A 13,666-nucleotide genomic window follows, 5' to 3' on the forward strand; every position below is an offset into this window, starting at 1 on the left:
TAAATAATCAAGTCCACATGCAGACTGGTGCCCACCATTTGTTACCCCATCCAAGTGCATGTCTGTGTTTTGAAGGCACCATCTAGGGACTGATTTTGGAAAGGCTCCTGCATCTCCCCTCCCATCTGTTTCTAACTACTTCAGCAATGATGTGTCAAACAGAGATCATAAACCCAACCTAGGCAGCAGGAAGAATAAATGGAAATGAAAGCACACACTTCAAAACTGACATCAAGTGAGAACACTTTTCCCTTCCCATCCTCAGAGGGAAGGTAGCTATGTTGGAAAATGGCCCACTAGCCCGTGGAAGTTAGTTAGGGAGCATTTTGCAAACACTTGGTAGCAGCTTCCCCCCAAAGTGGCCAGTACAAGGAGGAGACAAGAAGACTGGTCTCATTCTGCCTTGAAAATGGGCTCCTTGGTGTTAGACTAGCAGGGCAAGGAGCAGAGAGGGACTCAGAAGAAATGCAGACTGAGAGGCAGCAGAGAGGCGAAACGGTTAAGCAGAGAAGATGGGAGATAGAGGGACTGAAGGAGGGAGACACGGTACAAGAGGATCCTAGAAGGAAGAATCAGAGGATCTAAGTGCCACACTGATGCTTTGCTGTGCACGTGGTCAGTGTCCTGTACTGTAAATACATCCAGCCTCCAGTTCCCAAGCTGTAACTGGTGACTACAACGGAGAGGGAGCATTTGGGAACACAGTCTCTGAGCAGCAGCATGGGGGGGTGGGGGGGTGGGAGGGGGAAGAGGCTGTGAAAAGATCGCAATGGGCTAAAGGGTGACAGGTGTCTTACTTCTAAGGGAAAAAATGAACCTGTAACACTGGCATCATCAATTTGCACATCCAGGCTTGCTTCTAGCTGCTAGTATAAGACTTGCACATGCATTCAAGTGTGCACGTGCCCTGTGTGTGTGCACACATTTAGCAAGTGGGTGGAAGCCAGTTGGCAATTGGGCCCAATCTGGTCTAAGCTACACTGAAGTAAGGGAATTGCAAGTTAATGTTCTTGCTTATCCTCAAGTGTAAACAGGCGGATATCTGTTATGGGGCTTCAGAGTATGTCACGTGTACAAAACATGGAGAGGTCTGAGTGAGTGCTTATCCCCTTAGTACTTAAGGCTGGACTCACTTGCCATACATCTTTGTTGGGCCAGAAGACGGGTGACCAGGGAGAAAACTCTGAAAATTTCTTCCAGCTCTAAATGTTACTCTGTCCCTTTCCACCTCAGCATCAGATGCCTAATGATCCCCCCAGTCTGCCACACTTTTATCTCCACACAAGGCCACATATCCCAGCAATCATCCTTCCACCAAAGTCAAGCTGAATAGGACTTTCTTTGGGCCACGAAGACAGGACTCTAGAAAGCGGCCAGAAGAGTTGTCACTGTTGAGAAATCCAAGCTACCCCCAGACACACACAAAAACCGAGGCCCAAGCACGCCCACCTCCGCCATGGTCATGGCACATGGGGAGGTGGCTCAGATCCCAGTCTCCTGGCATGGCAGCACTGAACGCTGCTGTTGAGGCCACTGGGCCAGCCAGACCTGCAGTGTTACATTCACCACACAGAGTTTTTGCATTTGCCAATTATAAAATGTGGCATCTGCACTCAGATGCACTCTCTTACCTCTATGCCTGTTGGTAGTCTTGTCAAACATAAGCATGGCATCCTCTACCTGCAAGACAGAAGAGGCATGTTTTAGTACATTTGCTACAAGGTTAATGAAGACATACAAATAAGTCAAGTACTGGGGAGGCAAGGCTGGGGTAGTGGCAGGGTAAATTCAGGTATAGCAGGCCACATGGATTCATCATATCTCATTTCCTTTGCCTGGAGTCAGCTCTTTCTTTTGGAAACCTGCCACCGTCAACACAAAGCCTAGCTGGCATTTGATCCTAGAGGGAAAACGCACTTTTAAAGTTTTATTGCCCTAAAAAGCACAAACATCCAAGTCACTTTTTTTCCTCCGTTCTTCTTCTGAGGCAGCTGGAGAGAGATAAGAAGGGGCCCCAGAGTCAGTGATGCAAATCAAGCCTATGACTTCTCCAGCGGCTATCAACGTGCTGGTTGGGAATTAGAAGATTTCAAAAAGTATGTGAGGGGCAAAATCTGGTCAGCCAAAAAGGTATTCAGAGGTTTTCAAGAGGCCTTTTGAAAAGCAACAGGAGGAAGGGAGGGGGACAGAGGTTTAATTTGCATCAGGTTTGGCATTTCCACTTCAGAAGAGAGGGCTGCCTGATGAAATGTATTAAAGTGCAACAAAAATCACTTTCAAGTTTCATCACTCTTTGCATGATTTATTCCACCTACATTTAATCTGTACAGCCACACCTAAATTTTACACTTATTTTTGACTGAGGCTGTGCGGGGATTTCTTTTTAAGTATATTGTATTTTAAACTGTTCAGAGACTCCAGAACTTCAGCAGGATGATGCTGCAGGCTTATGGCAAAGTCCTATAGAATTTAACAGAAAATTATAATCTTTTAATAGACCATTTTAACTACGATTGAATAAAGAATTCTCTCTCTGCTTTAGAAGAGGTGATGGTGAAAAACAAACATACAAACTCCAAGCCACAGAATGGATCTCATTCTTTATTCAACTCTAATTTTTTTACAATAATTTCTACAGTTGGGTTCATCTCTATTGAATTCTACCGAGGATTCCCCCGCACCAAAACAAATTTAACATATTTACCCACTCATTTTAGAAAAACTGATTTCTTTGAAGAGTCACTCTGCAATGGCACCCACCCTGTAAAAATGACCATGCAGGTGATGCAGTTAGATGACAGTCCCCGAGGATAGCTCCATCTTGCATGCTTTACGCATGCACGGTGTTACAGCCTTAGACTTTGCAGGGCAGTAGGATAATTTCGGAGAGTGATTAAAAACACAGGGTGCATCTGTCCCTATTACAGCACTGGAGGCAGTTTCCATGATCCAGTAGAAACTGCAACACAGTAAAACCTCAAACTGTGCTTAGACTTCTTTTAAACCCCATTTCAGCTAACACAGCCGAGTCCCATTCACATTAGTTTGCACGAATGTGTTGGAAACAGCCTGATCTGAAAGGATGTAACATGCTTCCTTCATTCTGATTAATCCTTCATCCGCAGCATGCATGGGACCTAAACCACTGGCACAATGAGAATCTGAACTAAATTAAGTATATTGTCCTGTCGCCCCACTCCCCTTCCTTACCCCATAAAAGAACACCACAAAACAAAAAAAAACAACACACAGGTGTCAGTGTTAGAGAGTAAATAAGGACAATTCCCCTAGCACTCATCTGTGCCCTGGAATTACGGGTTGATCAGTGATTGTTAAAATTCTCAAAGGCCTCAAGCACACAGGGATCAGAATCATGTTTAGCAGCTAGCCCAGTTTCTCTGAACAACATGCGTTCTCTTTTCTTCACCCATAACCACCTTGTGCATCACCAGAGGAAAACTGTGCGCTGAACACTCCTTTGTCCCCATGCTCGTCAGTCTACACAGTACAGCTTTAGGACACTTCTCACCACAAAATCTTTGTCCAAAATCCCAACCCCAGCCTGGAGAGGGCTCCCAGGGCTCATTTGCACTCTAAATACAAACATAACAAGAGGCCCAGTCCTACCACTGTTGTCTTCTGACCCAGATGCAACACAATTAGAATGTACAGCGTGGAACGGTTCTCACGACCGTAACAAGGACAGAAGCCTCAATCCTCGACCAGGGGTGTCATTACAAAGTAGTGCCTTGTACAGGGATTTGAACGGCCGTGGACATCTGAAGCACAGGGTAAGTTTCTCTGGCCACGGGGAGCCTATGACCCAGGCTAACAGAGCATGATTCTTTAGCCTGCTGTAGCAGCTCGACCAACACAGAGGCTAAAGTTTGTGTTGTTTTAAAAGGCTGCTTTGGTAGCTAGGAAACAAGGGCTGAACAAACAGGTGCCCAAAGGGCATCGCTCCGCAGCACTCATCAACAAGGGGAACAACTCTGTGTCCAAAGGGAAAGTAATGCACCGGGTGATGTTGATCCTACAACACCTCATCCATACCCCAGATGACAGCACTAAGCTGATTAGCACAGTGCTGGTCTCTGTGCACTGTTAATTCCCCAAACTCCTCCCTCTTTACTGAACAACAGTTTACTAGGGGCGTTGGAAATACACATCCTTCTTTAGAGATGAACTACAGAAGGAAAAAAAATGCTTTGGCCCTTTACTTATTTCTCCCCATCTCCACTAAAAATACCACAAGGGACAAGATCTGGACTACTCACAAATTACAAATTTGTGCAAATAACAGATTTCTTTTTGGTTGAAAAGAAAAAAAAAATTGTTTAGGGTCAAATTAAAATGTAAAAAAAATTCATTTCCGACTGAATGAAATACTTAGGTTGGATTTCAAGTACGTTTTAATGTTTTATTTTTTAATTAGAGGACATCTTAAAACAAAAAGTTCTTTTGATCTGAAAAAAATCAAAACGTTTCAGTTTTTTAGTGGTTTTTTTTTTTTTTTTAATAAACCAAAATAGTTCATTGAAACTGACATGAATTAGTGAAACGTTTTGGTGTTGCTGAATCTGCATTTTTCTCTGAAAAAAAGTTGTCCATAAAAAATTTCACTCTGCTCTGATCCTGACTTACTTTTGCTGTGCGACTGAGGCCTGGCCTACGCGTACAGAGCTGCAGCTGTGCCGCTGCAGTGCTCAGTGAAGACGTTGGCTATGCCAACGGGAGAGCTCTTGTCAGCGTAGGTATGCCAGCTCCCTGAGAGATGGTAGTTATGTTGATGGGAGAAGCCCTCCTATCAACACAGTGCTGTCTACACCGGGAGTTCGGCAGTGTAACTGCATCGCTCACAGGGTTGGATTTTCCACACCCAAATGACGTCGTTATACCCACATAAGTTTGCAGTGTAACCCAGGGCTAAGAGTCTCATCAGGCAGGACTTCAATAGGCTAAAACCTGAGCTGCAGTTTTCAACAACCCTTTCCCTCCTCAACTGTGGATGGCAGAAGTGACAACACAGACTTCAGCCTATTGGGCCATCATCATCTCACTCCTCCAAGCACTGCCCAAATCCTGATGAGAGAGGAGGGATGGTCTTGGAACTGGACTGGCTCTGGGGAGATGCAAATGTAGTTCCTGGTTCAGCCGTGGACTTGCTGTGTGTCCTGGGGAGAGACACTTCAACTCTGTGCTTCAGTTCCCCATTTGTCAAATGGAAATTGACGATTTCTCGCCCTTAGAGTGACTTCGGTGGGAGTTAGGCACCTAATTACCTTTACAGATCTGGTCCAAAGCTCTTGCTATGTGTTCGCACAGCACCTACCACAATGAGATCCCGGGCTTGGTCAGGGTCTTTAGTGGGCAAATAAATAATAGTAACACAGACTTCCTGGGGTGGGCTGGGGGAGATTTCTGCCACTTTGGGTGGAATCCATGTGAGCTAAACCATCTTCGTGACCTTTGTGCTTTGTCCACACTGGGAATAGGACTGTAAAAGTTTTGGCTCAGAAGCAAAACCACAAAAGAGAGTTACAGATCCAGGGGTTCAACTCTGAAACCCCGCAAAATTCAAAGGGGTGAATCAGTTCTGTTGGAGCTGAGTTTCTGATTTTGACCAACTTCTGGTTAAAATATACCCTTAGAAAGCAGCAGGGTGTTTTTAAGCCAGCTGGTGCACTTTCAGCAATGCCTAATTGGTTATCTTTTCTGTTTCCTAAGGTCAGAACATTTTATCTCCGTCTCTGCCCTTTCTGAGTTAACCCCACCCCGCATTATTTTTAGGGCAGCCATTGTAACAGAAGAATAGCCTCTTTCCTCCATAGTCCGGTGACACAATAGGACTTCTCAATGACTCCTGAATAGATAAAGTGCAATGGCGAAAGAAAAATTCTATTAACGCTTTACAAAATAAAACATCTAAGAGCCACTTAGACAGGGGAGAAAGAAAAATCAATATGGATAAGGCTGCGCGCTTAGAAAAACTTTTCACCAGTTGCAAAAGTAAAAGGGAAGAGGGGGAGGGAAAGAGAAAGGGAGGGAAGAAACTTATTAATTCAGAAAACCTATCAATGCTATGGAAATCTGGCAGAACAGCAAGATCTGAAACTAGAAGAATCTGAATATACAAAGGGCTGAATAGAATGAAAAAAACCCACACTGCTTCACATACACAGCTTGTTTCTCACGGTTCTCTGTGAATCAAACACAAGTGGCTTGTTTAAGTCTTCATCAAGGAGAAATAAGGGACACAGTAAAGGTAACCGGTAGTAAACCCAGTAGTAAGCATATTGTTCTCTCTCTATTTCGGGAGGTGAGGAGGATAAAAGATCTGCACAAATGAAACTTAAGTAGGTTTGGTTGCTATGCCCAATAAAGATCCATGAGTTAACCCTTTGGTTCACCCTGGGATTTCTCCTGTTCGACTATATTAGGGGTAGCCGGATGCAGCAAATCTTCCAGATCTTGATTAAAAACATGCAACCACTAACTTATCTTAAAAGTATGGAAGTTTGTCTAGTGGTGAGAGATGAGACTGGAAGACAGGACTCCTGTCTTCTACTCTTAGCTGTGATACGGACTTGCTGTGTGACCCTGAGCAAGTCACCAATCATAATCGGTTTCATCTGTTGACCTCACCGTGCTTTACAGAGGTGAAAAAGAATAATTATCCCCACTTTACAGATGGATAAATGAGGCAGGGAGGTGCAGTGACTTACCAAAGATAAACTACTGACCTACTGTGCAGGGCTCTTTGTGAGGCTGACAATGTTTGTTCATTGTTCGGAGATCATCAGAAAAAAAGCGCTATAGAGGGGTAATGTTATAGTACTGTAATATAATTAGCTAAAGCACTTGCTTTTCTACCTGTATTGTAAAACGCCTAGTGTAACCCACTGATCGGTTTCAGAGTAGCAGCCGTGTTAGTCTGTATCCGCAAAAAGAACAGGAGTACTTGTGGCACCTTAGAGACTAACACATTTATTAGAGCATAAGTATATTACATAACCCTCAACTACAGAGCCTGGATCTTTAGCTCAAGCTGTAGAGACTAATGATTTGATGATGATCTCCAGTTCAATCCTGTGTTAGGTGAGGTGGCTATCACATAAAGAGGCTCTTTGGGTACCAGAGAAAAAATACTCAGCTACACATAATTGAGTTTTACAAGGCTTTTATTGTGAAGTAAAACACTTCTCACCCCCAGAGAACCTGCCTTCACAGAGCAAGGCTGAGAGAGTGGGCTTTGACATGTGCCCTGATGGTCAATGCTTGAACTCTGTCAGTCTGAGAGTACATCTACACTGCAAAATAAAACGTGTGTTCTTAGCTCAGGTTAGCTAACTCAGGTTAAAACCTGAGAAGACACCGCAACTCGACTTTTAACTCAGGTTAGCCACTTGAGTTAATGCCTATAGGGCAGCCTGGGTTTGAACTGCTCACCCAAGTTAAAAGCCAAGTTGCTGTGTCTTCTCTGCTATTTTAACCCGAGTTAGCTAACCTGAGTTAAGAACACACTTGTTTTGTAGTGTAGACATACCCTGAGCGTGGAGAAAGTTCCAAAGTCCCTCAGCTGAAACTATCTGCCCCCAACCCCTTCATGTTTAAATCTAGGGACTATTAACCTGGCATTTCAGCTGACCTCAAATGCTGTGGAGAAAGGAGGCCTTGCTCTTCCTGTCTCTGCTCTGATACAGCAAGTGGGAGCCATTTTACTGTGGATAATCTGAAGAAAAGATTCTTAATCAAAGCCTGGGGGAACTGGGCATTTAACAATGGAGCTTTATGAAGAAGTTTGGTGAACAGCGAATAGGAATCAAGGCAGGAAAAAGAGAACAGTTCAAAATAGAACAGGTTATTAAGAGGCCAGGAAGTTGGACCGTCTGATGGCTGCTCAGTGGCTGTTATGAAAAACGCATTTGTCTGATTTGCTGTGGGCAGGTGTTTGTATTACAAAACCACCACTGCAACTGGTGCTCTTCTTGGAAGGCAATAGGGATGTCAAAGTATAAATGTACAAGGAAAGTAAGCTCCTTTCTCACCCCTTCAAACGGTTGAGATGCATCAGGGAGGAGAAAGTAGAGTTGCCAGGCGGAATGCCCTGTTGAAAAGGGACCCTCACGTCTCTGGTCAGCACAGCTGACTGGTCTGCTAAAAGTCTGGTAGGCCACATTGGCCGGCTCTGCACAGCTCCCGGAAGCAGCCGACATGTCCCTCCAGCTCCTAGCGCAGGGCGGCCAGGGGGGCTTCGCGTGCTGCCCCTGCTCTTGGCGCAGGCGCTGCCCCGAGCACCGGCTCTGCATCTCCCATTGGCTGGGAACCACAGCCAATGGGAGCTGTGAGGGCGGCATCTGCGGGCAGGGCAGCGCACAGAGCTCCCTGGCTCCTCCTCCTAGGAGCCAAAGGGACATGCCGGCCACTTCCGGGAGCTGCCTGAGGTAAGTGCTGCCTGAAACCTGCACCCTTCATCCCCTCCCGCACCCCAACCCTCGGTCGGAACCCTCTCCTGCACCCTAACTCCTTGCTCCAGCCCTGAGCCCCCTCCTGCACCCAAACTCCCTCCCAGACCACCACCCCCCACGCTCCAAACTCCCAGGCCCCAGCCCAGAACCCCCTCCTGCACCCCAACCCCCTGCCCGGTGAAAATGAGCGAGTGAAAGAGGGTGGGGGAGAGCAAGCGACGGAGGGAAGGGGGATGGAGTGAGCGGGGACGGGACATCTGATAAGGGACAGGGCAGGACAAAAGCGTTCATTTTTCTGCAATCAAAAAGTTGGCAACCCTAGGAGAAACCCAAATCCTAAGGGTTTATGTCCCCTCAGCTTTGTGGGGACAGAAAGGAGTGTTTTCCTTTCCTATCGGACACCTTTCAATGACACTAAGTTCTCGTTGAAGAATGAATAAGTAGGAAAAGAACAAACACAATCACATCTCGTGGATGGCTCATTTCTGAGCGCACAACCTCCAGGCAGGTCACCTCCCTCGATTTTCATGCAGAAGTGCTTAAGGCTAGTCCTCCGAAAAAGGACTCAGCAATCTGAAGTGTTATTTAAAAGAAAAATAGTAACATATACAACCAAAAACAATTATCCCCACATGGCTCGATGTGGCAGCTTAAGGAGCTGATTAATCCAAACTAATTAAGAGCAGCAAATGAGAGGGTATTACAGAATGCTCGCAAAGTCTCAGCACTTTGGGGGGGAGGGGGGGAAGTGCCATATGACTCAAAAGATAATACTAGTAATAAATAAATGGATACTTAGGAGTCTGAAAGGACATCTTTCCACCCTTCATACACCCCCACACGCACCTAGCTCAGCCCCTGAACAAAACGACAATAGGTTTCTTACATAAAGCTTAAGTAATAGGTTTTAGTTTATTTAAATGTTTCTTTTCAATCCACCCAGGGCCCTGGGAAAAGGAAGGGATACACGATCTTTAATCACTGTCTGGAAGAAGGGAAAGGGAAAAAGGAAGGGGGGAAAAAAGACCAGAAGAGCCAAAGGCTTTAATAATCCTAACAGTTCCTAGGGTTATTTAAAATACATCTGACCCGTTCACAAAAGGATCTACAGAGATAAATGTACTTGGTATTTTCCATTTTAACAGCTGCATATATTTAAAGCAACAAAATGAGGATGACCTAAATAAAATGGCTATTAATTGTACTTCAGGAGGCTCTGAATTGAAAGCATTTGATTCTGCCTAGTAGAAGAACATACAATATTCTTCCTGAACTTCATTTTTCCTTCCTCATAAGGGTTTGTAACTTCTCTCACTTTTTCCCATGGGGCAGGCCCAAACAGCCAAAGGAGATCTAACTTAATATGGACCTTGTCCTAATGGGAAGATGGACTCCTTCCTCCTGCAAGGGCAAGGTGCAATTTAATAGCTCTCTTTCCGGTGGGATTTTCAAACAGCCTTCGTGTTGGCCTAATTCTCCTCCCATTGAAGTCAATGGTAACTTCGCTGGGGGCAGATTTAGACTGCAGGAAAATCTCACCCCCTCTCTTTGGCAGCTTTTATTTCGATGATCCTTACTTGGGGCTTGATTTAAAACCAACTGAAATCAACATGAGTGTCTCTATTGACTGCAGTGGGGAAAACAGGGCCTGTTTAATGATGCCCGTGACACTCCAGCAATACCTCTTTAGATTTCTGCAGTTTGGGACTGCCAGGCATCACGCCACCAGGGAAGCTTGGGAGCAGGAGGACTGGGCTCAGGGAAAAGGGGTGAAACCCCCCCCCCTTCCCAAACCCCCCTCCCCCCCAAAGAGGAGTGTTTTTTGAAGGAGGTTGTATAACATAAGTGGGCTGGGAAACCCAGCTGGCTCCAGCCTCTTGCTTTTTTAGGCTGAGATCTCATGTATCTAATATCCTCATCTCCTTCTCTCCCATCAATTGCCAGAAAAAAAGCAGCAAGACACAAATGTAAATGTAAATATTCACCCGTATGCCCAGCACTCCCCCCTTTCCACCCAAGGGCTCGCCATGGGATAGAACCCTCCATCCAGCATGATACTTAAGTGTATCCTTAACTTCAAGCACGTGAGCAGTCTCACTGGGGAGAATGAGGAGCAATGACTTAAGCACACGCTTAAGCACTGCTGAAATGGGGCTAATGAGAGTGGACGTAATTGCGCTGCAGCACCGAAAAGGAGGCAGGCACCAGCCAAGCATGGCAAGCGGATACCGTGGAACAGGGAAATTGCTGGAGAGCTCCACATTCATAGAGTTGGTGGGAGAATGCAGAGAAGTGGTTTAGTAAATGCATGGAGGGGGAGCAAGTCACAGATGGAAATCACAGAGCAAGCCTGACATCAGCCGCTTATGGCAAGAAACAGTTGCTTTCTGTGTCCCTGACAGCTGTCACATGGAAGTGTCATCTGTTGTCGGGCCGCTGGCATGCGGCTTTCTTGAGTCGTGACTGTACGCGTCTCCCTTTCAAAAATCCCCCTCTGACTTTCTCTGTCATCCAATTCCTCTCCGGCTAGTTGCCTTGGCGAAACCCGGGGAAGGAAACAACTCGGATTCGCTTCCACGCTTCCTGCCTCTCGTGGCTCTGAGTCAGGCTTTTAGAAAAGACGTGCATGTTTCGTGTGTGATCATGTGACTTCAATATGGCCTGGCACATGAAAGGGGTGAGCTATGTAAGCGACAGTGTATAAGGCATGCATGACTTATATGGCATTCACATCTATGAAATTATAACAATACTTAGTGTTTACACAGAGCAATCCATACTCATGTAGATAATATTAAAGAACAGCAACAACTTGGTCTTGTATGTGAGCACTTACTCACACCAGTAATCCCTCTGAAGCCAATGAGTCTACTTGTACGAGTAAATAAGGGTGAGCGTGGGCTCCGCAGTCTTGTCCACAGCGCTTTTCATTTATAGATCTAAGTGCCTGAGATCCCAAAGTGGGTAAAAGCATCATCACCTCCATGCACCACGTGAGCAGAGCCAAGACTGCAGTGCATAAATGTATAACTGCCCAAGCTCAGAGAGAAACATCCACTGATTAGTGTAACACTGGCCTGCCGGGACATTTACTTGCATTCCCATGAAACAAATGCTGGACTGCTAATTGCAAAAATATATCTCAGGCTTTGAAGAGTGGGAGAACAGAGTTTATTGCTACTGAATGCTGAAATGCACAGCCTGTAAATAAGGTACAGTAGAACCTCACAGTTACAAACACCTTGGGAATGGAGGTTGTTCATAACTCGGAAATGTTCCTAACTTTGAACGTTTTGGTTGTTCTTTCAAAAGTTTGCAACTGAACATTGATTTAATACAGCTTTGAAACTTTACTATGCAGAAGAAAAATGTTGTTTTTAACCAACTTAATTTAAATGAACCAAGCACAGAAACAGTTTCCTTATCTTGCCACTTAAAAAAAAAAAAAAAACACTTTCCCTTTATTCTTTTAGTAGTTTACATTTAACACAGTACTGTATTATATTTAGGGGGGTTTCCCCTCCTCATTTCTGCTGCTGCCTGATTGCATACTTGCGGTTCCAAATGAGGTGTGTAGTTGACCGGCCAGTTCGTAACCCTGGTGTTCGTAACTTTGAGGTTCTACTGCAATCTTTTGAAAAATCCACTCACCCACTTGCCAATGATGAGCTTTGGCAAGCAGTGGGGTCTACACCGTCACTTTCTGCACAATTTTTTGTTTTGTTTTTGTTTTTAAAGAAAATTGATAAAGTTTTTTAGGGCTTTTGAAGGTAACTTTCCACGGGAACTGAACATAACCATAAATCAATGCAGCTTTAGCTAGATACCTTTTAAAGTCTTCACCTGCTATTTTACAATATAACTGTTAAGCAATTGTCATGTTACATCTCAGTAGTAGATGCATTTGGGGGGGGAAGAGAGGGTACAGGGTATGTGTGAAGGAATTCAGGAACATAGCTTTGTAAAGCACTTGTGGAGCCTTTCAAAATAAAAGGAATCACACAGATATTAAATAATTTCATTGCAGTTACAGTGTTATTGTGTAGATTTCACTGAATGAATGAGGCTGAGAATCCAAAGAAAAAGCATCATATAAAGTAGGAAATGAATAGCTTATATGTGTGCAAGAGAGAAAATTGGGGAGGTAGAAAGGTGAAACATATAAAACATTCTTCTATATTTCTAAATTTAAATTCTGCTCTCTCATTACATTCTTAGTCTCATTCATTCATTAAAATCTACACTGGGAAATGTTATACCTTTATAGATGTAACTAATGAATACACAGCAAGCATATTCCCTCCACACTTCAGGTCATGCCATCAAGAAATTTGTCCCAATTCAAAACTCGAGTCTCCACACATTCAAGCCACCTTGAGAACTTACAAATATGTGTTTCTTCATGTTTATGTCTGCATCAACACATAGAAGGATTAAGATCTTTTTCGTTTCAAGCACTGTCAATCTGATTTAGTGCAATGTTTTTCATCTGCTCAAGGTAAAGAGGAATTAGGCCAGACAAATGAAATAATGCACTATAATCTAACGTTTGGCAATTCAGATTAGTTTCGGGAAGAAAGGAAATTAAACAAGGATGACATTCAACCACACACATCTGGGTTGTGTTTTGACTCCCCCATTTGCAAACTTTACAGCTCTATCAAGTCTTTAGCTCTTCACTGAAAGCATACTGGGTACTTTGGCCTAATTCCTCAAATTATTTATACACGTTGCACAACTCATACAATATTTTGCTTTCTGAAGCAGAAAAACCTCTTAGCTGCTAGTAAACTGTCAGGTACTATTATTTTAAATACCCTTGTGAAATCTAAGAGCCAGCAACGCGCTCATGCAGATTTACTACCTTCCCCCATATAAATTAACAGAGACAAATGCATGCAGCATGCCAGACTGTCGGAAAAAAATTGTTCCCCCATATCAAGCCTCAGGGTTTGCTTACAGTGGAATTAAACAAAGAAACAAATACTTTAACCATTTCCCCCTTTTCTATAGAAGATGCCCCCCTACTTCCCTGAGCGAGTTTTTTCCTTCCCCTAATGCAGTTAAAGTGCTGTTCATTTATTATTGAAATTCCCTCAAAGCCGCGCAAATCCTTTAACTCTTTGGCCTTCTCTACGGTAGCCTTTAACCTGAGTTTGGAAACACAGAGCTAACAGCCCTTGCTCTTAACTGGCTTT

At 44.3% G+C, this 13,666-nt stretch overlaps 1 protein-coding gene across 1 annotated transcript in view; it reads right to left on the reverse strand.

The window, feature by feature from the left end:
* The window catches only part of MSI2 (musashi RNA binding protein 2), a 381,856-nt gene that overhangs the window by 167,157 nt on the left and 201,033 nt on the right, over positions 1-13,666 (reverse strand). Inside the window, exon 7 of the mRNA XM_065418114.1 lies at positions 1,632-1,680. Coding sequence (XP_065274186.1) covers positions 1,632-1,680 — 49 coding nt within the window. The remainder of the gene's footprint in view (positions 1-1,631; positions 1,681-13,666) is intronic.

This window comes from Emys orbicularis, chromosome 17, assembly GCF_028017835.1.
Source record: "Emys orbicularis isolate rEmyOrb1 chromosome 17, rEmyOrb1.hap1, whole genome shotgun sequence".
NCBI lineage: Eukaryota > Metazoa > Chordata > Testudines > Emydidae > Emys > Emys orbicularis.